Below are 21,768 nucleotides of genomic sequence, written 5' to 3'. Positions count from 1 at the left end.
GTGCGATCGGCTATGACAGGGGATCACTTCTGTCTCCCTCTTCTGTGTCACACGGCTGTCTCCAGTACAGTGCTGCCATGGTTTGCAGCGCTGTACAGAGTAATTAGACGGTAGTTTCGCCATCTAACAGTCTCCTACCGGCAATCGCCCAGCAGGGATGTGCGTGCATCAGCGAGTGCGATCTCCTGCAAAACAGGCCCACAGGACCTTATGCCGATCGGCGTTAGGCGGTCCTGTGGCTGCCGCAGCGGCCACACCCATCGGCGTGACGCTAGAGTTTAAGCCTTGTACACATGCTGGACTAAACTCGTCAGACATGGCTTTACTGAGATCCCATCTGATTCTGAATATCGATTCGCCATATCTGTGTCCCCTCGATGTCCAGGGCATCACCCTGTGCGCACACACATGGTGACCCTTCATGCTAGATACAGAGGGCTTGTGTTGCTGGATATCTGGATACATTGTACAAGCTGTTTGACAAGCTTATTTGCATAAGTAATAACTCTAGCTTCTTAGGGCTCGTTCCCACTGTTGCGACGCGATTTCGGCCGCATTCCGACGCTTGTAAAAACGCATGCGGATGCGTTTCCACATGCGTTTTTACCCGCGATTTCGCCTGCGATTTCGCATGGCAGGGTGCCATGCGAAATTAACCATGACACTGCCAGGGCTAAATAAAATTGAAAAAGGTGCGAAATCGCACGCGAAATCGCGGGTAAAAACGCATGTAACAAACGCATGCGTTTTTACTATTAAATACATTAGCGCCGATTCGCACGGATTCCCGACGCAGGCGAAATCTTTGGCTCTTTTGTGCGTTTTTTTCACGCTGAAAAAAACGCACCTCAACAACGCTACAGTGGAAACAGGCCCATCCACTTGTATTACATGTGCGGATCTGCATGCGTTGGACGCATGCAGATTCGCGATAGTGGAAACGAGCCCTTAAAGGAAACCTGAGGTTAGAGACCTACAGAGGCTGACATTTATTTCCTTTAACAATGCGCATTGCCTGGCTGTCCTGCTGATCCACTGCCTCTAATACTTTTATCCATAGACCCTGAACAAGCATGCAGATTAGGTGCCCTGACTGAAGTCTGCCTGGATTAGCTGGATGCTTGTTTCAGGTGTGCGATTCAGACACCACTGTAGCCAAATGAATCTGTAGGGCTGCCAGGAAACTGGTATGGTTTAATAGGAAATAAACATGGCTGCTATTATATTCCTCTCACTTTACATTCCCTTTAAAGGCTACAGCAAGAGCCTCCCTTGCAAATTTGAAGCCACATACCATGCAATTCTCTGCAGTACCAGATATAGCAGGAGCTAAAACCGACTAAGCTATCCCTTTATCCTACAGAGGGGGCGCCACATGCAGGCTGTCTTGTTGCCCCCTTCTAATCACTCTCTCCGGGAACGCTTTTGATATGTGACTTGGGAGCTACGTTACCTGCAGTAATGCATTGTGTCTTTTATTTTCTCTTTTCCACAGGCTCTGAATATTTTAAGTGCGACCATCAGCGCTCAGTGTTTTTGTACATCGCATCCTTGAATGAGACGTGCAGCGTTACCACCTTTCCCTGTGAGAGCTACAAAGACTATCGCGCAGGGAAATGCGTGGACTGCTCGCAGTTTGGGTCGCTTGGCTGTCCCATATTAGGTAGGGTAATGCTGTTGTAAGTTTGAAAATAGGCATTCACTTCAGCCTTCAGTCGTTTTTCACCTTATGCATCTGAGCAATTTTCACCTCCCATTCATTCGCCAATAACTTTATCACTACTTATTACAAAGAATTGATCTATATCTTGTTTTTTCTGCCACCAATTAGGTTTTCTTTGGGTGATACATTTTGCTAAGAATTATTTTTTTCTAAATGCATTTTAACGGGACTATTGAGAAAAAAATGGAAAAAAAATCATTATTTCTCAGATTTTGGCCAGTATAACTTTAAAATAATACACGCTACCATAATTAAAACTCATGCATTTTATTTGCCCATTAGTCCCGGTTGTTACACCATTTAAATTATGTCCCTAGCACAATGTATGGCGCCAATATTTTATGTGGAAATAAAGGTGCATTTTTTCAGTTTTGCGTCCATCACTATTTACAAGTTTATAATTTAAAAAATAATAGTAATATATCCTCTTTACATGCATATTAAAAAAGTTCAGACCCTTATGCTGCATACACACTTGAGATAAAAGTCTCTGGAAAAGGCAAGATCACAGATCAATTTTACCCCATTCCATGTAGTATGAGAGCCATACTCTACACAGTCTATTCTATGGAGCTGAACTCCACATCAGATAAAATCTTTGCAGGATGCTGCACACACAGATGCCTGTACACATTCAAAAGATCATTATCTGTAAAAGATCTCTTCCTGCAATAGATCCATTCCTTCAAAATGCATTCATAGTCTATGAGATCTGCAGATCCTCATACACACCTTGTTTAACAGACTTCATCTGCATATCTGGCAATCATCTGCAGATCTGAAAATCCATCCTGGTGGATCTGATCTGCAGATGATTGCCTGCTAAACAAGGTGTGTATGATGATCTGCAGATCTCATAGACTATGAATGCATTTTGAAGGAATGGATCTATTGCAGGAAGAGATCTTTTGCAGATAATGATCTTTTGAATGTGTACAGCATCTGTGTGTTCAGCATCTTGCAAAGATTTCTATCTGATGGGGAGTGCAGCTCCATAGAATAGACTGTGTAGAGTATGGCTCTCATACTACATGGAATGGGGTATAATTGGTCTGTGATCTTGCCTTTTCCAGAGACTTTTATCTCAAGTGTGTATGCAGCATTAGGTAACTATGTTTTTTTCCTTTGGTATGTGGAGGCTGCCATATTTTTTTCCTTGGAACAAGCATATGGCTAATCCAGTAAAACCTAAGTCAGCTGAGTCAGAGCACCTGATCTGCATATGCTTGTTCAAGGTCTATGGCTAAAAGTATTAGAGACACAGGATCAGCAGGACTGCCAGGCAACTGGTATTGTTTAAAAGGAAATAAATATGGCAGCCTCCATATCACTCTCACATTGAGTTTCCTTTAAGGTGTCCATACATTTTTTTTTCTCATCGATTCCTGGCAGATTCGATCATTCTGGTCAAATCTGCTCGAAGTCTGGCCCCAACATTTCAGACCGATTGATATTTTGATTGATTTGAGACTGAAATTGATCGGATATGTTAGAGAAACAGGTAGAATCATATGACCTCAGGTAGCAGACCCACCCAGAAAAACACGTGAAAATCCAGTAGCGGCAAGGCTGCAATGATTGTCATACATTTGATGAAATCAGATGTGAGGCCTGGAACCCACTGAAAACCGCAAACGCAAAACGCAACCGCTAGCGTTTTGTCTGAGCGGTTTGCAAGCGGATTCATGTGCGTTTTTGGTCGTGTTTTGCAACATTGTATTTTTTTCCCCAGCGGGTGCCTAGCGTTTTGCGTTTTTATCCTGATTGGTCCTGTGAATTATTTTTCATTTTGTTACAGTGTGCTGAACCGCAAAACGCTAGCAAAACCGCTCAGTTTAGGTTTTGCTGAGCGTTTCTGCTAGCATTTCAATACTTTACATTGAACTGCTAACGCTCCCAAAATGCTGCATGTCCTGCGTTTGCGTTTCTGAGAAACGCAAACGCTCCTGTGGAAGTTGCCCCATCCATTAACATTAGCCCAGCGTTTTGGCAAACTGCTAGCGTATCGCAGTGCTGCCAAAACGCTGCCAAAAGCGCTCCTGTGGGTTCCAGCCCTGAGTGAAACTTTTGACCCTTCGTACCGCTGCAGCATTTCCCAAAGACACAGCAACTCCCCTGATTGATTCGCACAGGTTGCCTAGCATTGCGTTTTCAGTGGCAATTCAGAGAACTCTGCAGTGCGACCAAGAAAACATTCCACTTCATTGGTTACGAAGAATCGAAGATCAATGATTTGCCTCACATTTGCTGTACTTTGAACTCTATAGATGTCTCTGCTTACAGTGAAAGTATGAAACATCCTCATCGCCACAACCACCTGCGCCTACCCCACCGAATGAATGAACGCACCCATGCCATTAAAGATCTACAACGCAATAAATATAATTTCACGCTAGACTGCCTTTCATATTTAGTGCAGGTGATCACTAAAACGCAGCGTCGTTCTGTAACTGACTCCAGGTCCCTCCTAATTACCTTCTATAATTGCTTGACCCAAAATGCGCTTATTATTAAACCATGATCCTCTGTGCCCCGTCCGCCCGCTAACAGCGCCGCGTGGCGCATGTGTCTCTTACAGGTTTTTACGCTGATGAGTGGAAAGATTATCTGGTGGCGAAGAATCCTCCGGTGACGAAGGCTTATTTTGATACGGCGTCGGCGAAACCGTTTTGCAGTGAGTGAAATTGAAATTTGCATAACGTACAAAGCTGCCGCGGGGAGATAATGGCGGTTCGGGGAGGCTGGGCGACACTTGCTTGGAACGCTAATTGCTTCAGATGGAATAATGTGAACTGTGAAGCGCAATGATGAAGAGAGGGCTGAACAGGCTGAGGGGGGTTTGTCTCCCTTTCTGGCCTGGCTCTTTGTTGTGGCGGAGTTAGGGCCGATCTGGGCACTTCAGACGCGGATTCCTTTTGCGCACAGGGACCTATTTAAATATTGTTGTGTGGTCGCGGACCCAGAGCTGCTTTGTTCTCCCGACTGCGCAGCGATCTTTAATCTTTTCTGTGCTGCAGGGGTGTACAAAACAGAATTATCCCGGCCACTCCAGGGACCATCTAAACCTTCGTCTTTCTTACAAACAAAGAGAACAAGCGAACAACTTGACCTTGATTTTGTGGAACCGCAGTAAATATGTGGTAAACATACAAATATAATTACAGCAGCACAGGAGCAGGAAGACGGCCTCCTGGTAAGGGATTTAAAGGATAACGATCGCCAAAAATTGTAACATTTAAAGCAAATCTGAAGCGAAAATAAACTTTTGAGATAATGAATTGTATGTGTACTACAGCTAAGAAATATAACATAAGTAGCAAAGAAAAGCGTCTCCGACCCACTGGAACCAATACAGTCCTGTATTCCGAAGCAATTAAACAGCCAAGAAACCGTGAGGGACAGCTTGAGATAAGGTTTAAGGCTGGATCCACACTATAAGTACTTTTGTGAGCGCTTGCGTTTGATTAGCGCTTGCTGAGCACTTGTTAAAAAATCTTTCCCGTTCACTTTCATTAAAATCGCAGGAAAAAAATCACAGAAAAATCGATGCGATTGCCGTGATCGCGTACACGAAAAACACGCACGATTGCGGTGATTTTTATGCGTGTTTTACCGTGATTTTAATGAAAATGAATGGGAGCAATTTTTTTTAACAAGCGCTAATCAAACACAAGCGCTCACAAAAGTGCTTATAATGTGGATCCGGCCTTACTGCAGTAAAGTTCAAAGGGACATTATTTCTGCTTTGCTTTATAGTTTAAAAGACGGGCCTGATTCACTACGACAAATAGCATGCCTTATCCAAGTTAACACCGCCTTATCAAAGTTAAGACGCCTTATCAGAGTAGCATAGCGAGTGCTACAAACCTTATGCCTGCTAATTGGAGCTCCACTCGTCCTGTCCTGAGGCCCTGCGGGTTCGTAGCGCTCGCTATGCTACTCTGATAAGGCATGTTAACTTTGATAAGGCGTGTTAACTCAAATAAGGCATGCTATTTGTCTTAGTGAATCCACTAGTGTGGTTCCTAAACTGCAAATATGACAGAATGATGCAATGTTATAAAAAAAAAAAGCTATATAACAGAAAATAAAAAATATGAGACTCTTTTGATTTGCTACTTATGTTCTCCGTACTACATATACAATTCATTATATCATACAGGGGTTTTTTTCTGCATCAGGTTTGCTTTAAAATACATACATATAAATTTAATTTTCACACTGAGTAAAATGCACTATAAATTATAAATTTATATTTTTCCTGTCTTGCTGTCACTTATGGTAGGTAGTGAAAATCTGACAGATCTGTCAGGTTTTGGACTAGTCCACTGCCTCATGGAGGACTCTCATTTATTTACTTACAAAAGCACTTACTTACTGAATGGTAGTTGCTTAATCCAACTGCCAAACTAGTGTGCAAAGGAGTAGGTTGATATATTTGCATAAATATGCTTTATAAAGAATATATTATGAGTAGGCAGATTCTGTCAAACTAACTAGTCAGCCTCTAATCTAGCATGCTCATATGCTCCGCATGTCTATTTTTTAAAGTCAACCAAACCCCAAATTAAACAAGGCAAATCTAATAGCAATTAGATTGACAAGTAAATAGAAATTTTGTATAGAAGGACAGTGACAGACAGATTACCTGTCATTGGCCAGATATGTTTGCCACTCCACTCCAGCTCGCTTCCTTTCCAACAACCTGGTGCACAAAGAAATCGCTTTAAAGGGAACCAGAGACGTGCTTAATACCTGTATTTATATTTATTTATATTTACCTGGTGCTTCCTCCATCCCCTTGAGTTCCATAGACTCCCTCACCGTCCTCTCTGTCCGCTCCATTCAGTAGATATCCCTCCCGGCATACTGTCCGGCCGCGCTCTTCTGCGCACGCGCACACCTGTCACGCTTCTGTATCCGGGAGCTGTCTGCACAGTGGTTCTGTGCAGATGCAGAATGCTCGAGCATGGGAGCGTGGCCGCGCATGCGCAGAAGCCCACGACTGGCCAGAATACCGGGAGTTATATCTACTGAACGGAGCAGCTGGAGAGGGCGGCGAGGGTGCCCACAGACCTCATGTGGCTGGATGAAGCCCCAGGTAAGTATAAATACAGGTATTAAGCCCATCTCAAGTATATTTTAACCACTTAAGGACCAGGCCATTTCTCCCAGATCTGTGCCGTATTTCCCCCCTTTTTTTCCCCACTAGGGGGATGTCCTGCTAGGGGGGCTGATCGCCGCGGGCTATTTTCGCCTTGCGAGGGGGCTCCTCAAAGCCCCCCTCCGCAGCGATTCTCAGCCTCCCTGTCCTTCCCTCTCTCCCCTCCTTTCCCTGGGCGGCGCAGGACGGAGATCAATAGGCTTCAGCCTATCAGACTGCGGCAATCCCCGGCCAATCAGAGGCCGGGGATCGCCGATCTCCTTTACGGTGCTGCTGCGCAGCAGCGCTGTATGATGTAAACAGCTGAAATTTCCTCCCCATGTGTTTACATTTAGCCTGTGAGCCGCGATCGGAGTTGTTAAGTGGTTTTAAGCAGGCGGGGGAGTAGAGAAACAATGAGCTCAGTCTGTGCTTGGCCCGAGACAACCCAGCGCTCTGGACCTCTCAGTGATACACTGGGGCCACCCTACACTGTGCTAGATTTTTGGCAGAGATTGCCCAGAGTAGGGGCATAACAATAGGGTAGCAGCTCCTGCCACTACAGGGAAGCCCAGATCTGGGGGATGGGGAGGGAGGGGGGGCACAACTACCGTACTTGCCTTCCTTCCTCTGATACAGGGGTTTTTGTGATTTGTTATGGGTTGTGAAGATCATGATGACTGTGATTGTGTTTTGACCCTTGTAAGATGGGCCCCCAGACAGAGAGGGTCACCAGGGGGAATCATTAGGAGATCCCATCATAGTTTTTCTGGGGGGCTCCATTATGTGTAGTTATACTCCTGGCCCCCAAGTGTTTGTATATTATGATTTTGGTTTGGTTTCAACGGTTTTATTTTTGTTTAATTCCTGTGTTAGTGTTCCATTACCATCTGGATTTTCTGACATTAAATAGTAAGACGAGGAGGGGTTACGTCACCATCAGACTCGAGACTCCAGCTGGAAATGTAACAGAATCAAAGATGGATCAGTAAGTATTTCAGATGATTTTGTGACTGTGTATAGTATAAATGATAACAGGTGCTTGCTTTACTTGCTAAAGACATCTGCCTAACACAGACGACAACACTAACCTCTTTTCTCCTCTGCCTAACACTAACCTCCCCTCTCCCATGCCCAACACTAACCTCTTTTCTCCTCTGCCTAACACTAACCTCCCCTCTCCCATGCCCAACACTAACCTCTTTTCTCCTCTGCCTAACACTAACCTCCCCTCTCCCATGCCCAACACTAACCTCTTTTCTCCTCTGCCTAACACTAACCTCCCCTCTCCCATGCCCAACACTAACCTCTTTTCTCCTCTGCCTAACACTAACCTCCCCTCTCCCATGCCCAACACTAACCTCTTTTCTCCTCTGCCTAACACTAATCTCCCCTCTCCCGTGCCCAACACTAACCTCTTTTCTCCTCTGCCTAACACTAATCTCCCCTCTCCCGTGCCCAACACTAACCTCTTTTCTCCTCTGCCTAACACTAATCTCCCCTCTCTCGTGCCCAACACCAACCTCTTTTCTCCTCTGCCTAACACTAACCTCCCCTCTCCCGTGCCCAACGCTAACCTCTTTTCTCCTCTGCCTAACACTAATCTCCCCTCTCTCGTGCCCAACACTAACCTCTTTTCTCCTCTGCCTAACACTAACCTCCCCTCTCCCGTGCCCAACACTAACCTCTTTTCTCCTCTGCCTAACACTAATCTCCCCTCTCCCGTGCCCAACACTAACCTCTTGTCTCGTATGCCTAACACTACTAACATGTCCTCTACCTAACACTAACCTCCCCACTCCGATGCTCAACATTAGCCTCCCTCCTCCATGCCTAACGCTAACCTCCCCCTCAGATGCCCAACACTTACTTAAAGGAATCATCAGGCAAATTGGACAAAATCTGCTTTATTCCCCTGGGGCTTTCTCCAGCCCCTTGTAGCCGACTGTCCCAGGCTGTCACCTTCGCTCTCCACCGCTGTCCCGCTGTCAACGCATGGTGCAGAGGACGACCTCGAGGTCGCCCTTGGGCCCTTTTCCACTAGAGCGATTGCGATTGCTAAATCGCAAATCGCTAGTGATTTTTAAATCACTAGGGTTGTTACTTTATCATAGAAATCACGAGAAGTATTTTCCACTACAGTGATTCGATTTGGAAATCGCAAATCGCAATCGCTTCCTGGAGCGATGTTTACAATGATAATGCAATGCAAATGAAAATCGCAATCGCATAACAGAATTAATGAAAAATCGCATTCGCTGGCGTTTCTGATTTGTGATTGCGATTGCTAGTGGAAAAGGGCCCTTACTGCGCCTGCATCAAGAGCCGCTGTCAATCATGGCCACGTGTCCGCGGCTTACTGCGTTGGCACATTAGTTCTGCGCCTGCGCAGTGAGCTGCGGACAACGTGGCCCGTGTTTAACAGCGGAGCTTGATGCAAACGCAGTAAGGGTGACCTTGAGGTCGTCCTCTGCACCGTGCATTGACATCGGGACGGCGGCAGAGAGCGGAGCTGTCAGTGTGGGACAGTCGGCTGCAAGGGGCTGGAGAAAGCCATAGGTGAGTAAAGCAGATTTCTTCCAATTTGCCTGATGATTCCTTTAAAGCAGGGTGGTGCTAAATTACCCGCACTACTGTTGTCTTGTTTTTGTTTAGATTTTTCAATTTGGGTTTATTTTGGTTTTAACACCAAGGGGTGGAAAGAGTGAAAGTCTGAGTTTACACACCTTAATCACGGTTTTAGGCATTTGTAATGTTTTTTTTCTTTTTGTCACTAAACTAAATCTTGCATCTAGGCATATTTTATATTTATTAACTCACTTTATTCCTATTTTTCCCTTCTTTATAGTGGGATTTATGAAGCCTATTCAACAAACATCACTTTGATCAATATGCGCACCATGGGCGTCCGCACATACGGCAAACCGGGCATCTGCCCGAGCCTGGCCGCCCGCTGCCCCCCCCTGGCCGCGTGCACGTGCAGCCAGAAGGAGGGGTCCAGCGCAGAGAAGAGAGAGAGCTATGGGCACAGTGGGGAAGGGCGGACGTCTTCCCCCCCCCCTTCCCTCACCTTAGGGGGCTCTCTCTTCCTCGCTGTCCCCTCCGGAATGAAGTGTGCAGTGGCTGGGCAGCGGGCGAAACTTACCTCGTCTCGCTCCTGCGCCGGAAGTTCTGGTGCCGCACTCTGGTCTGGATCAGACCAGAGTAGCGGCTAATCCATCTGGCGCGTGCGACGAGAGGAGGTAAGTTCCGCCCGCTGCCAGCCGCTGCACACTTCATTCCGGACTCCGGAGGGGAGAGCGAGAGAGGGAGGGAGAGCCCCCTAAGGTGAGTGCCCATAGCTCTCCCTCTTCTCTGCACTGCTCCCCTCCTGCTGGGGCACACATGGCAACTTTTTCTGGGGACATATACCCCCTACCTACATATACTGGGACATATACCCCCTGCCTACATATACTGGGACATATACCCCTGCCTACATATACTGGGACATATACCCCTGCCTACATATACTGGGACATATCCCCCTGCCTACATATACTGGGACACATGAAAAGGGCGCCGGTAAAAAAGGGCGCCTGGTGGAGCCCATATATATACCAACTTCGGCTACAAAAAAGGCGCCTGGTGTAGCCCATATAAACTTCGGCTACAAAAAAGACGCTTGGTGTAGCCCATATAAAAACTTCAGCTACAAAAAAGACGCTTGGTGTAGCCCATATAAAAACTTAGGCTACAAAAAAAACAAGGCGCCTGGTGTAGCCCATATAAAAACTTCGGCTAGAAAAAAACTCCGGGATGTGTTAATTACTATTCCCCCTCCAGGGCGCCATGGATAGTGGGGGAATGAAATAATTCGGCTTACAGTGCTTGTAGCCCATATAAAAACTTCGGCTACAAAAAAAGTCAATAATATGGGCTACAGAGGGGCACCTTACTCTAGCCGAAAAAAATATGGGCTACAAAGGGGAGCCCGCTTGTAGCCGAAAACCTTGTAGCCGAAAAAATATGGGCTACAAAGGGGAGCCCGCTTGTAGCCTATATCAAAACTCGGGCGCCCTTTTCTACACCTTGTAGCCCATATTTCCAGAAATAACATTGATGTCTATGGCGGCGCCCTTTTCATACAGGCACCTCGGGCGCCCTTTTCAACCGATCCCTGACATATACCCCCTGCCTACATATACTGGGACATATACCCCCTGCCTACATATACTGGGGACATATACCCCCTGCCTACATATACTGGGACATATACCCCCTGCCTACATATACTGGGACATATACCCCCTGCCTACATATACTGGGACATATCCCCCTGGCTACATATACTGGGACATATCCCCCTGGCTACATATACTGGGACATATCCCCCTGGCTACATATACTGGGACATATCCCCCTGGCTACATATACTGGGACATATACCCCCTGCCTACATATACTGGGACATATACCCCTGCCTACATATACTGGGACATATCCCCCTGGCTACATATACTGGGACATATCCCCCTGGCTACATATACTGGGACATATCCCCCTGACTACATATACTGGGACATATACCCCCTGCCTACATATACTGGGGACATATACCCCCTGCCTACATATACTGGGGACATATACCCCTGCCTACATATACTGGGGACATATACCCCTGCCTACATATACTGGGCACATATACCCCTGCCTACATATACTGGGACATATCCCCCTGGCTACATATACTGGGACATATCCCCCTGCCTACATATACTGGGACATATACCACCTGCCTACATATACTGGGACATATCCCCCTGGCTACATATACTGGGACATATACCCCTGCCTACATATACTGGGACATATACCCCTGCCTACATATACTGGGACATATACCCCCTGCCTACATATACTGGGACATATACCCCCTGCCTACATATACTGGGACATATCCCCCTGCCTACATATACTGGGACATATCCCCCTGCCTACATATACTGGGGACATATACCCCTGCCTACATATACTGGGCACATATACCCCTGCCTACATATACTGGGCACATATACCCCTGCCTACATATACTGGGCACATATACCCCTGACTACATATACTGGGCACATATACCCCTGGCTACCTGTTCTGGGGACATCTCTACCCCTGGCTACCAGTTCTGGGGACATCTATACCACTGGCCACCTATTCTGGGGACACCTATAGACCTGGGGCTACCTATTTTTGGGGAACCACTGCTGTCTGAGTGTATTTTGGGGAACTGCTGCCAGGTGAGAGGTGTCTACATATTAAGGGGGCATTCTGCCTATTTATGTGAAAAGCTGTCTATTTATGTGCCTCATGACTACTGAATTTGTCTTGTTGCGGGCCTCATGGTTACTGACTTTGTCTTGTTGGGGGCCTCATGATTTGTTGGGGGCCTCAAGATTGCTGAATTTGTCTTGTTGGGGGCCTCATGATTGCTGAATTTGTCTTGATGGGGGGGGGGGGGGGGGGGTCTCATGATTGCTGAATTTGTCTTGTTGGGGGTCACATGATTGCTAACTGCGAGACTATGGAAAGAGCTGAATCATCATCATATGAGACAATAGCATTAAACCTACTTTTTCCGCTTTTTAAAACAGAAAATGAAACTGGGAGGTTCTAAAAAAAATGAATAATTTTTTCAGGAGTACGATGGATGAAATTGTTTATCTTCACAGTTTATTTTCAACTTAATTTTCCATAATGTTCATGTATGAGTTAAAACGTTTGAATTTAGTTTAAGTTGCTGTTTGCAGTTTGGACACTCGACCTCCAAAAGGTTCGCCACCACTGTCCTAATCTAATGTCCCACCATTGCTTAGTTCATGTAAACTTGTCTCCACCCACGACCACACCCACATTCTGGTTCATGACCACACCCATTTGATGACGTAGCTCCATTTTTTGGTGCGCTTAGCGCGCCACACAACACCATTAGCGCTATTGCGGACCGCAACGCGTGCAAAAATACGCGTTGCCGCATTCCGCACGCGTAGATATGTGGCAATGCGTATTTTTGTGCGCGTTGCGGTCCGCAATAGCGCTAATTGCATTGGTGAATGTGTCCAATAATACGTAATGGCGGCCGGCGACTGGTGAGTCGTCAAAAATGAAACTAAGTGACAGCGGGGGACCAGAGGATTCCAGAGCGGCACCGAGGGCACAGGACTGCTGCAGGGGGCTGGTAATAGCCCCAGGTAAGTGAAACTCTTTACCCCCCGTTCAGTTAAGGTTCCCTTTAATATCGAGGGTAACTCTGGCTAGCTAATACTTGGGGGCACCTGTAGTGACTTAATACTGATGGTACTTTTGGCTACCTAATACTAAGGGGCACCTGTAGCTACCTTTGTCAGGCAAGGGGAGTAAGGGAGAAGTGACAGCTGGGACAGCCAGCACGCTTGCGGTGCAGTTCGGTGGGATTTGTAGGTTCATGGATGGCGAAGTCAAAGATGCCAGGACATCTGTGCCTATAGTTTCCTGTGATGTAAATCCAGACCTGCCCTCAGGTATGCTGGTTAGTTGAGACTTCCAGTTGCCTGTGTTCCGGATAACGGGGGACTTTGCTGTAGTAGTACTTTTTCAATTGCAAAGTGCTGAAAAGTTATTTTAAAAAGAAGTTGAAAAATTATCTCCAAGGACAAAACTCAGGAGAAAAGGTTAATTGCACATGGACCTCTGTGTTTTAATTGGATAGGTTCTCTGCTTTCCAGAAATATGTTTCAAGTGTCCTTCAGCAAAGTCTGTAATGTATGTTTTATTGATAAATGTGAAAAATGAAAAAAAAAAATACAATAAAAATAAAAAAAGGAACCAGTTAAATAATAACCTCAAAACACAACAATAGTATCTGAAAGGAGTATAGTGGAGAACAATAACTGCAAAAACATAAAGTTGGCTTCCTGAGCAATAATCCTGTTGGACAAAATCTAATAACTGTCATTTTGATAAATTCCTCCACCTACAATGCAGGAGAGTAGACAGTGCTGTGCATTTACCTCAGTATCTCTGGCTGGGTGTTGTGTGTGCCCTTTTACAACCTACCAGCAATCTCTCAGGAAGATTTCAGGAGGTATTAAAGTTCCGCGCCACTTTTCCTAAGGGCTCGTTTCCACTATCGCGAATCCGCATGCGTCCAATGCATGCGGATTCGCACATGGTATGTAAGTGGATGGGCCTGTTTCCACTGTTGCGTTGGTGATGTGCGGTTTTTTCAGCGGTGAAAAAACGCACAAAAGAGCCAACGATTTCGCCTGGGAATGGAATGCATGCGATTCGCATGCAATGTATTTAATAGGGAAATCGCATGCGGCTTTGTCATGCGGATTTCCCCGCGATTTCGCATGCGATTTCGCATTGTTTGCTATGGAGCTGTACTCAGGCAGTGACATGGTTAAATTCGCCTGGCTCCTTGCCATGCGAAATCGCATGCGAAATCGCGGCTAAATCCGCATGTGGAAACGCAGCCGCATGCGATTTCTTCTGCGGTGGAATCCAGGCGATTCCGCACCGCAACAGTGGAAACGAGCCCTAAGAAAGGAATCATTTCACCAAACTATCTTTACACAAGTCATGTATCTTAACAGGCACCATTACACCAACACAGCGGTGACAGCTCTGGAATAGCATTGCTGAAAGTGGAAATAAAATTCATCTCTTATCAAGTCAGTGGAGACAGTGCAAGAATGTAGGTTTAAATACCGTATTTTTGGGAATATAAGACTCTCCGGACTATAAGACGCACCTAGGCTTAAAGAGGAGCTGTCAGCGATTCGTATCAGTAGGCGATTGTAAGTCGGAGACTCCCTGTACTTGTAATATAAGGCGCAGTGACTTTTTCACCCCCTTTTTTGGGGGGAGAAACAGTGCGTCTTATATTCTGAAAAATATGGTAACGTAAAGGACCTGTATCCTGAAAAATTGTAACCCTAAAATACACACATACAAAATGTACACTTCTCCCAGAGTAAAATGCACAATACATTAACTTTGTTCTATGTTGCTGTCACTTCCAGTAAGTAGTTAAAAAGCTAAAAGATCTGTTCGATTTTAAACTACTCCATCTCCTCATGGGGGATTCTCAGTATCTCCTTTATTCTTTACAAAAGCACTTCCAGAAAAGGACCAATACAAAAAAACCCCAAACATCTAACATCAGAGTTGGGGGATCTATAAACAACCAACTGCAGTCAGAGAGACCAAATATTTTTGCAGTCACTGTGGTGTATTTCCATTTGCCAGCTCTGTAAAATTCATTTATTGGTGTCCCCGCTGCCTTCATGATACTCCCCATCAGGACATCATTGTTGGTGAAAAATGTGAATCCAAAGTGACCACCTCAATACTAAAAACTACCACAATGCATCACCATCCTTTAGCGTGTCAGCTGATAACTTTTCTTTGGAATCTGCAGATCAAGGAAGGTCATTCCGATCTGCAGTGATTGCGCATGAGATAGTGATTCTGATCATTTATACTGAGCATCAACAGCAGCAGCGGCAGCTGCTAATCAGTGGCTGTTACTGCTGCTGCATAGTGGCAGCTGCTAATCAGTGGCTGTTACTCCTGCTGGCCCAGTGGTGGCAGCTAATCAGTGGCTGTTACTGCTTCTGGCACAGTGGCAGCTGCTAATCAGTGGCAGCTCCTAATCCGTGATTGTTACTGCGGCTGGCACAGTGGTGGCTACTAATCAGTGGCTTTTACTGCTACTGGCACAGTGGCGGCTGCTAATCAGTGGTTTTTACTGCTTCTGGCATAATGGCAGCTGCTAATCAGTGGCTGTTACTGCTGCTGGCACAATGGTGGCTGCTAATAATTAGCTGTTGGGTCTTGTTCACACTACAAGAGCTTTTCTAAGCGCTTTGTGATTTTAAAAGCTCTTGCCAATGTTATCCTATGTGTGTGTTCTCACTGGAACAATGTGATTTTGTAAAAATCCCTATAGCATTGCATTAGCTAGAGCTTTTCAAAATCACATGAAATTAACAACTGTAGAGAGCTTTGGAGGCCACCAGAAATGGCTCCACAGGCTCCATTTAACCCATGGGCCGAACATTGGACATGTCTGATGTATGGCATTGTTCTGCAGTTTTAGGGGAAAGATGCCAAATTTGGTAATTTTTCCATGCTTTGAAAACGGGATACTGCCCAGGAGTCATTATATGACAGCCTCCATTGTTTGTAAGCTTTTTACTGGCGTTTTTTTCTTTAAAGCAGCAAAGACAGCCATACTATCCCAGGAAAAAAAACCCAAAGTAAATAAAGAGAATTCTGTTCCTGGCATTTTCCATCTTGCTTCCCCCTGACTGAAGCCAATGCTGATGTAATTCCCTCCCTTACTTTTTTTCTCCTAGAAACTGCACTGTCATAGCTAGCTTGCTTTGTAAACACATCACGGAACTGCCCTCAGCCAATCAGTGAGGAGCAGGAATGTGGGAATGGTGATGACAAGCTTCCTTCTAGTTGGCAATGGCAAACATAGAGCCAGGCTGACCGAGATAAGATTTATTACAGCAGAAACATTTCTGAATAAATTCGAGTGCTTGCACTGCAGGGTGAGGTTCCAGCCTGCACAATGAACGCAAAGCAGTGGGTAAATAGAATTTGATTTTGTGGCTGATAATCCCTCTTCAAACCGCATATTCCTTATGCACTTGGATCTGATATCTACTTTTATTGCTGTTTTCAGGGATGCTGCAACTTTTGAACAAAACCAAGAAGTCAGCCTTCTGGCCAGATTCGACCAAGATATTGACCAGGTTTCCAGAATGTTTGTGAAATTTACAACTGGATCTGTGATTGGGCCAAAATACAAACTGCGAGTTCAGAGAATGAGGCTCAGATCCATGACCAATCCAGACAGGTAAAGACTCCTTATCTTTCATGTGAAGATTTTATCAGCTCTTCAGCACACATTTGCCCATATGCAATTCACTTTTTCTCCTGAGTTATCTCCTAGGAGATAATTTTAATATTCTCTTTCAAATTACTTTTAAGAATTTTACAATTGAAAAAGTACTATCAAAATTATTTTGAGTATTTTCTTGCTTGCTGGTAGTTATGACAAGGTGTTAGAATATCACCTAGGAGAAAACTCAAGAGAAAAAGTTAATTGCATATGGGCCATTGCATATAGAGTACAGGCTAGTAATGGCTCACTTCATAATGTAAACAGTGGGAGTGACATGCCAGTATTAGTAATGCAAGTAAAGATGCGTACACACGCGCAGTTAGAGCTGGTCCACACTAGACAGTTGCAGGACGGACACTGCAGTCCGGATCAGGGGAAGTACCCACCGTACTGCAAACTGATGAAAGTGCATCAGTTTTGCATCAGTTTCCGTTCAGGTTTTTCCCTGACAGAAAACGTCTCCATCATTAGGAAGGAGTGGGAGGATTTTTTTGGGCCAATCATAAAGCTCAGGCTATCCGTTTTAACATCCGTTTTTTGCCTGTGGAGCTGGAGATGCGTTTTCTCATTGCTTTCACTACCCCCTGCGTGTATCCGTGGTCCTGATCCGTTGCGTGAAAATGCAGCAGATCCGGACCTTCTGTTCAGGTTTTGAAAACGGATCCCCGCAAACGCAGACGGATCCATTTTTTACTTGGGTGAGGCTGGGTGCTATTTTCAACATTAGTATCCGGGACTCCGTTTTTCATCAGGTTTGAAAAACGCAGCCACGGATACGTTTCCGGACCTAGTGTGGACCAGCTCTAACTGTTAGTTGCAGGGAGCAGCAGGGCTGTGGAGTTGGAGTCGAGTAGTCGGGACAATATTTGGGTACCTGGAGTTGGAGTCTGTGGTTTCATAAACTGTAGAGTCGGAGTTGGATGATTTTTGTCCCCACTCCATAGCCTTGCAAGGGCTGTGTATTGGGAGTTGAGGAGTCTGGGCAATTTTGGGTACCTAGAGTTGGAATCCGTGGTTTCATAAACTGAGGAGTCTGAGTTGGAGTCAGATGATTTCCCTACCGACTCCACAGCCTTGGGGAGCAAGACTTTTTTTTGTCTGGCCTCAATTTTGGGCTGATTGCTGTAAAGATGAATTGCTAATCTACAGGCTAGGGATGCATTGTTTTGCTACAGAGTGGGGAGGAGGTATTACAGCACGGCGGACAATGGAGTGGCTTCAGGCGGTTGAGATGATGAGGGGGGACAATGGGCTTGGGGGTTGGTCGAATATTACTGCCGGTAAATATCTGGTATTTTGGGTTCTGTGCACACCCAAGATTCTTGGCTTAGAGAATTTCGGAACAGACCTAGCCCGGGTACCTAGCTTAAGTTGCATTACTGATGATGAGAGCCTCATTTTAGGACAATTTCATGTCACTTACTTAAATATAAGTACCGGTATACTAACAGTTTAGTATTAGACACATCTGGCTAAATTCAATGGGAATCGATTATGCAAAAACATCAGCCAGATACTTCTCTAAGGAGAGGGAAGGCTCTGGGTCCTATAGAGCTTTCTCGCTCTTCTCAAGGTCCCTGCGTTCCAGCGCTGTCACCGCCGGTAGCAGCATTCGACCAGTTTGGTCAAATGCTGCTCTACCTGTCACTTCAGAGTGCTCCCGAAGACGGCCGCTCCATACTGCCTACTCACGAGCGCCCTCTCTCTTGTACTCGCATGTGCGCAGTATTGGACCGCCTGTCCTCGAGAGGACTCATCTCCCAAAGGCTTCTAAAGTCCCCCGCAGCAGGGAATTCAAAGGGGGGAGCTAGTGCTAAACGGAGGGGACCAGGAGAGGAGAGTAGAGGGAAGTCTCTATAGGACCCAGAGCCTTCCCTCTCTTTAGGTAAGTATCTGGATTGTTATTTTTTCCCCATTGACAATACCGTTCAATACAGTTAACAATAAAAAAAATCATAGCTGATTTGTTAATTTTGTCAGATATCGATTTTATGATGGAAGGCTCGTTGAGGCCCTTTCACACTTGGCCAGTGACGTACCTCCAGTTTATCAGGGAGTGGTAAGGGGCATCCTGGGGGCGGAGTTACGCATATGATTCTGCCGGCGCATTCTGCCGTAGGATTATATGATTACCATTTGTTGCAGTGCGATACGACGGGGGCGGGGCATCGCACTGCAAACACACAGGCCAGGCAGCCTCAAGTTCACTTTCAGCTGTAAAAAAAAAAAGTTAAAACAAAACCGTTTTGTTGAATTTCTATGTAAAAATGAATAAATTGTTGTGTTTTTATGTTTTCAGGGCAGCGCTCTGCCGCTACGACTTTGTCTTGGAAGAAAACGTTGAAGTAGAATTCCTGCCAGTCCCGTGTCAAAACGCAAACTTCTTTTCTGCGTGCTGCACCGAGGATGCACCACAGTGCCCAGCAGGGGCATACAGCGTTCTGGGTGGTTAGATATCTGCCCAATTTTTATAAACCAAGGCAAATAATTCAGCTGAAGTGCAAAGGGTAGTCGAAGAAGAAAAATAACCAGTCATATTTGGCTTGTCACTAGAAGCTGAATTTTGATTGGTTGGTAGTTTTGGGCACTCTGTCTTCTCTAGAGATGATCAATGAAATTCTAATTATTTTAGGATGATGCAGATTTAGCAGTCTGGAATACAACCAGCCAAATGCAGTAGCTGGTGCTGGTCAGAGCAGGATCGTTCACCAGGCAACCTAGGCAGTTGCTTGGGGCCTAGTGGGTGTCAAAGGGGCCCACCAGCCACCTACTCAGACCTCTCTCCACTTATCAAAAAGCTTATCAAAAAGCCCTCAAGGGGGCCCAAATCTACTACCGTGCCTAGAGTTCCATCACATCTTACACCATCTATGCTGCTGGTCCATGTCTAAGTTGCATAAACTTGCATCAATCTGAATGATTAGCATCTGATTGCCCATCCCTAGATTTATTGATGGAGTCTGTGAGCAGCACTTTTGCATCAGGGTAAAATACCAACTTTACAACTGACTTACATTACCAAGCAACCACCAGGAGAGGAGTAGTGCAGCGTTAGTTTGGTTGTTATGGAGAAGCATGTGATTGGTTTGATCAGGTGACTTTTTTTTTCAAAATCAAAGCAAAGATAGCTTTATTCATACAGAGACATTGCCAAGGGGGGGGGGGGGGGGGGGTTTAGAGTAGAGGTACAGTGGGCTAGTAACGCTCATGTTATAATGTCTCACATATGCTTCACTTAAAAATGCATGAGACACAGTCACATGATTGCATGCAGCCATTCAGAGACTCACGTCAGTCACCTGATCAAGTCGCATACATGTAAATAGTAATGGAGGTGACAGGAGATCTACCTTCTGTTGCGCTCTTTATCACTGTACAAAATGGGAACAGACTGTGTTTTTCTGTAATATAGGAATTTTATGTCTGTATAGAAATCCGTTCTCAGTATGTACTCACTGTTCTCATTGCGATACACTTATTACAAACATTCTCATTGTTTAAATGACCAACTGACACATGCTGCTAATGCACAGCAAGGTCTGGAAAAAACACTAGAATTTTGACATTTCAGCAGTGTGCCACCCAGTGGTGTCCAGCCGTGTCACATGGGTGACTGTCACAGCAACTAGTTGCTGCAGGATGCTTACCGTAAAGAGGCACTGTAGTGACATATAGCAAAATGCAGTAAAGTATTCAGGATATCCACATCTTCAGTGATTTTCCTGGTTTCAACATCAGAAACAATTCCTATATCTATATATTGCTGTATATTGGATGTAGCCCTGCCTTCCCAGTGATGTTTAGCCCAGGCTGTTTAGAAATGCAGAATTCTCTACCCAAAGCATTCTGGGAGACCAGGTACTATTTGCATTTGCTTCTGGACACTCAGTGAGGGCTCAGACACACTAAGCGCTTTTCTGAGCGGTTTCGATTGCTGAGCGCTTTCTGAGCGCACATCAAAAATCGCTTCTATTCACTTGCATTAAAATCACTGTAAAATTGCGTAAAAATCGCTGCAATCACATACATTTTTACGTGTCTGCAATTTTACATGAACAAGGCGATTTTTTTTTTACGTGATTTTCCTGCAATTTTAATGGAAGTGAATGGGAGCGATTTTCTTTTTAACAGCGCCCAGCAATCGAAAACGCTCAGAAAAGCACTTATAGTGTGTCTGAGCCCTAAACAAATATTCCTCAGAGATCACCTGACAGGACTAAAGATGTTGCCACCTGCGATAAACACTGACTTAAAGAGAATCTGTACTCTAATATTCTTACACTAAAAAGCATACCATTCTATTCCTTATTTTCTCCTGTGCCCCTCTGTGCTGTTTCTGCCACTCTCTGCTGCAATCCTGGCTTGTAATTAACAGTTTTAGGCAGTGTTTACAAACAAACTAACCAGCTTCTAATAGGCTCAGCTAAGCATAGTGTATGAGTCATTCAGAGTATGCAGGGGGCCTGCAGAGGGTGTGTATCGCTTCTACCAATCACAAGCAGCCCTGCACATTCCACACAATCAAGCTTTAGCCCGACAAACAGGACAGAGGAAAGATACATTGATTTATTACAGAGACAGTGCAGTTAGGAAAGACTGCAGTAAGCCAGAGCAGATTAGAACAGGCATAGGAACTTATAGGATAGAAGAACTAAGGCTGAAAAATTTGTTACAGAGTCTCTTTAAAGAGAGCCTGAGGGGGGCTCATAAAATAAATAAATAAATAAATTTAAAAAAAAGCTGCCTGATCTGGGGGAGCTGAGCGGATCAGGTAGCTGCCATAACCGCCACTCCTATGGGCCGCACTGGCCCACTTTCACAACACTGGAAGGAGAGAGATCTCTCCCAGCGAGCAGGAAGGCGGGGGAGCGGCAGGGGGCGCGGCCAGGGAGAGCGAGCTGCCCAATGGCAGCTCTGGAAAGCCTGTAGGAATGCCATTAGCGGGCGTTTTGAACAGGGAATCCCTCT

At 45.4% G+C, this 21,768-nt stretch overlaps 1 protein-coding gene across 1 annotated transcript in view; it reads left to right on the top strand.

The window, feature by feature from the left end:
* Positions 1-19,950, top strand: part of LIPI (lipase I) — a 69,692-nt gene extending 49,742 nt beyond the window's left edge. Inside the window, exons 6-10 of the mRNA XM_068270523.1 lie at positions 1,496-1,663; positions 4,302-4,397; positions 7,743-7,854; positions 16,579-16,752; positions 19,100-19,950. Of these exons, the coding sequence (XP_068126624.1) occupies positions 1,496-1,663; positions 4,302-4,397; positions 7,743-7,854; positions 16,579-16,752; positions 19,100-19,253 (704 nt within the window). The 3' untranslated portion in view covers positions 19,254-19,950. The remainder of the gene's footprint in view (positions 1-1,495; positions 1,664-4,301; positions 4,398-7,742; positions 7,855-16,578; positions 16,753-19,099) is intronic.
* Positions 19,951-21,768: the final 1,818 nt, after the last annotated feature.

The sequence above is a fragment of the Hyperolius riggenbachi genome, chromosome 2 (assembly GCF_040937935.1).
Source record: "Hyperolius riggenbachi isolate aHypRig1 chromosome 2, aHypRig1.pri, whole genome shotgun sequence".
Lineage (NCBI taxonomy): Eukaryota > Metazoa > Chordata > Amphibia > Anura > Hyperoliidae > Hyperolius > Hyperolius riggenbachi.
The sequence above is the reverse complement of the archived record's forward strand: the minus strand, read 5'-3'. Positions and strand labels throughout refer to the sequence as shown.